General features: G+C 35.4%; 1 protein-coding gene across 8 annotated transcripts in view; it reads left to right on the forward strand.

Annotated features, from left to right (window-relative positions):
- The window catches only part of PRMT9 (protein arginine methyltransferase 9), a 28,224-nt gene that overhangs the window by 7,477 nt on the left and 17,257 nt on the right, over positions 1-3,490 (forward strand). For 3 of the 8 annotated variants that reach the window (XR_003094087.1, XM_025204294.1, XM_025204295.1), the window contains exon 7: positions 1,317-1,428. Coding sequence is in view for 3 of the 8 variants with exons in the window: in XM_025204294.1 (XP_025060079.1) it covers positions 1,317-1,428 (112 nt within the window). In the remaining 5 variants the exon portion in view is untranslated. Of the gene's footprint in view, positions 1-1,316; positions 2,936-3,490 lie in introns of those variants that run through there. The other 5 variants (XM_006023710.3, XM_025204298.1, XM_025204296.1 and 2 more) reach the window with 3 other exon arrangements.

The following is a 3,490-nucleotide window of genomic DNA, read 5'->3' on the forward strand; positions in this document are numbered from 1 at the left end:
TCCAACTATTCCCTTTTTCATAGACTGCCTCTTTCTCACCTGGTATTTTATCTCTGTTATCTCCCTCAGACTTTTTTCCCCCTGCTCTCTTCCCCTTCCCTTCCCTGCTTTTCCTTTTGTCTTGCTTATCTTTACCTATTTACATATTCACTGACATCCTAGTACATTTTTCGCTTCTCTCATTCCTTGGAGTCTCCGACCAGCAGAGACTCCCTATGCCTCATGTGACTGTGCCTGAAAGCTTGTTAAGAACTTTTTTCCAACTACTCAGTTGGTCTAATAAAAAAATATCACATCTGCCCAAAAAACCTTGCTTGCCTGTGTCCTTAGACCAACACAGCTACTACCAAAAATCCAGCAGACACATATTTTGTGATTTATGGCATAGAGGCTCAGTAAATTATTTGACATTGTTTTTCATTTTACGTTTCTTGTAGATAGCTATCCACAGGATGTTTTAACGTCACTGTTCAGAGAGAATTGGCTTGGAAATATTATTAAAACTTAACTTTCTGTTCTGTCCTATACTATTCTGCTGCCAAGTACCTCAAACTAGTTGTAGAAATGATTTCACCTCCGTAAATTCACGTGTTTTGGGCAGTTTTCAAGAGAGGTCATGAGCACTTTTTTGAGTTTATGAGATTTGGAGTATAGCTAACTTAATCTTTTTTTTTTTCCCCAGACTTAAAGTTTGCTTGTACAATTAAAAAAATCTTTTTTGCTCCAACAAGGCATTTGTTTTTGACATGTTTGTTCTATTTATCTTGCTCACCAGTAGATTTAGCAAAGTAGATGTGGATTGGTTAATAATATGGCAATAACCAAATGGGTATGTAATGTATTTTTTAAAAGTCTGTTGATTAAGCAAGTAAGCTAACTCAAAATCCCTGAAGGCAAATTATTTTGATTCAGTATTTTAATTTTTGGTACATTTGATTAAGAGCCATTTTCTTACTTTCAGATGGGATACTTCTGGGGAGCATAAGATTTAAGTAGTCAAAAAATCTATTAAAGGTTATCACTATACCTTCCGCACTATATATTGACTGGGAAGATTTATAGTGAACTTGCTCAGTATCTGAAAACCCTTCTATGACTTGAATAACTTACAACAATAACTTAAACACTCATACAGCAGACTAACATATTTTTCCATTAATTCTATATTACCTCAGCAAACAATGACTGTTATTTGAAGTTGTACCATGGACTCGTATTTTAAATTTTGCTCTTAAAAGAGGGGATGACATAAAACGAAAGAGTGATATGAATTATATATAACTATATTTCACTTATTTTAATAACAATTTTCATAGAGTTTCCCTGGTTGTCACAGAGACTGTAGATGCTGGATTATTTGGAGAAGGAATTGTGGAGAGTTTGATACATGCTTGGGAGCATTTGCTTTTACAGCCAAAGGTAGGTGATGTATGTACATTTAAATGTCATTCCTATTTATGACTGTATGAGAGACATCTTTATCATAAATGTTCTGCTTTTCCCAATGCTTAAACAAGTAACGTTTTATTTTATTTTTTTTAAATTTTAACCAGTTTAATCCTGGTGAAGAACATGAGATTTGTTTTAGTACAGCAGTTGACAAACTTTTAAGGCTGCAGGCTGGACTGACCTTGTTTAGGTCAGAAGCAGGTAGATGTTAGGACCCAGTCGCTACTGCCACTTCTTCCCGTGGCAGCATTGGGAGAGAACCAGATGCCAAAGCCCCATATCCATGGGCTGGATCCAGCCCACAGGCTGTAGGTTGCCAACCCCTGGCCTAGTAGAATGAAGTTCTGTAGTGTTCCTGCACAGGAACACTACAGAATAGGCAGGCATAGACAAGACCTTGTTAATCATGTATTCCTTTTAAAGCTTCTCAAGGCTAATTTTCCCGGAGAAATTTGGGAGATTAGTTTTTATGTCTATTCATTACTTGGCCTTTAGCAGCACCCCTGCTGGGCAAATGGTGGTGACGTTTGTGTTGTGAACACCTGTCCACTAAAATGAAATGCATTCATTTAATGTTAAGACACTAAACAGCTGCCAGGAAGTCGGTATGCAACTAGGCTGGATTTGAAAGTGAAACTTAGAAGGGAAAGGCTAAATAGTGTAACTGAGAGCAAAATCACATCATATGTAATTAATAGAAACAGTAAAACTACAATGCAGGTAGTTCTGTTTATGTCACCAGAGAACAATGTTACAATTTAGTAAACCCTCCCTTACTTGAAAAACTAAAAAGCACCTTTTACAATATTTATACCTATACCTTGCCTTTCCACTACATTAATGTAACTTCCCACGTACAATTCCTAGCTTTGTAATGCTAGATGCTGACAAACATTTTGGTTTTTATGAAATAAGTTGCAGACTCTGAAGATTCTTATTTCTAGTGGTCTGATTCTTCTTTCATTTTCCCATTTGAAGCAAAAAGAAAAGATCCCATTTAAACACTCATCCATGTTTTTCTACTATACTAGGCTGAAACTGGCTTCTACAGTTTAAAATAAGAATAATTGAGGATCTACTCATTTTGTGTGGTGAGCTCACCTGTATACTTCTGAGATGAGATAAAATATAGAGTATAAAATAACAAGAAATTGTAATGAAGAGGAAGATGAAACTGTTGTTTAAACATAAATTTTATCTACAAGTGTGTGAGAGGCTAGTTTTAGATGTACTAAAACATAACCGCTTAGTTTGCATTTTATCCGGATTCCCTCTATTTCTGCCATGTCCCTGATTCATGGAGTTTGTGTATTGATCATTAGCTTATTTATGTTGCAGTATAATGGAAATATTGCACTGAGGAGAACAAAGATGATGCAAACTGACTATAAGTAGATGACCTAAAAATGTAAGGGACAGGGTAAACATGGAGACGTATTTAAAGAGAGACATAAAATAAGTACGAAAAGAACGCTAGTTTTGAAAGGTAAGTGGTAAAACAATTTTTAAAAAACCCAGTGAAGCTATCCAAATAAATACTGGGAGGTAAGAATATTACAAATAGGTAAAAAATATTGGGCAGTATGACCTGTTACATCATTTGTTGATAATTCATTTTGTGGCAAAAGTATTTAAAAATTAAGGCTAAACCTGAAAATGGGATATTTTCTTGGTTGAGATTTAGAGAACATTCATGGCACTTCCAAGTGAGGGAACTCATTCATTTCCAGGAAAAAAATAGAGAAATGCAGCACTTGATACCCTAGGATCAGAGGGGCTTTTGAAATACTGTGGAGGAAATTAAAATTTGGGAAAAGAACAATAATACCAGAAGTTTTCCTCCCTTAATATGGTGCACAGTTGGGTATTTTTAAAGGAAGGAAGGTAGATCTTTCATTTTGAAAGTGCATCAGCCCTACTAACTGGAATTATAAACACAAGAAAACATTAGCTATTGAAAGTACTCTTATCCCTAAACTATCAGAATGAATTACACACAGGAATGCAAAATTTAGGTTCCGCAGTACAATTAGGAACAAAT

This window comes from Alligator sinensis, unplaced genomic scaffold (assembly GCF_000455745.1).
Source record: "Alligator sinensis unplaced genomic scaffold, ASM45574v1 scaffold169_2, whole genome shotgun sequence".
Lineage (NCBI taxonomy): Eukaryota > Metazoa > Chordata > Crocodylia > Alligatoridae > Alligator > Alligator sinensis.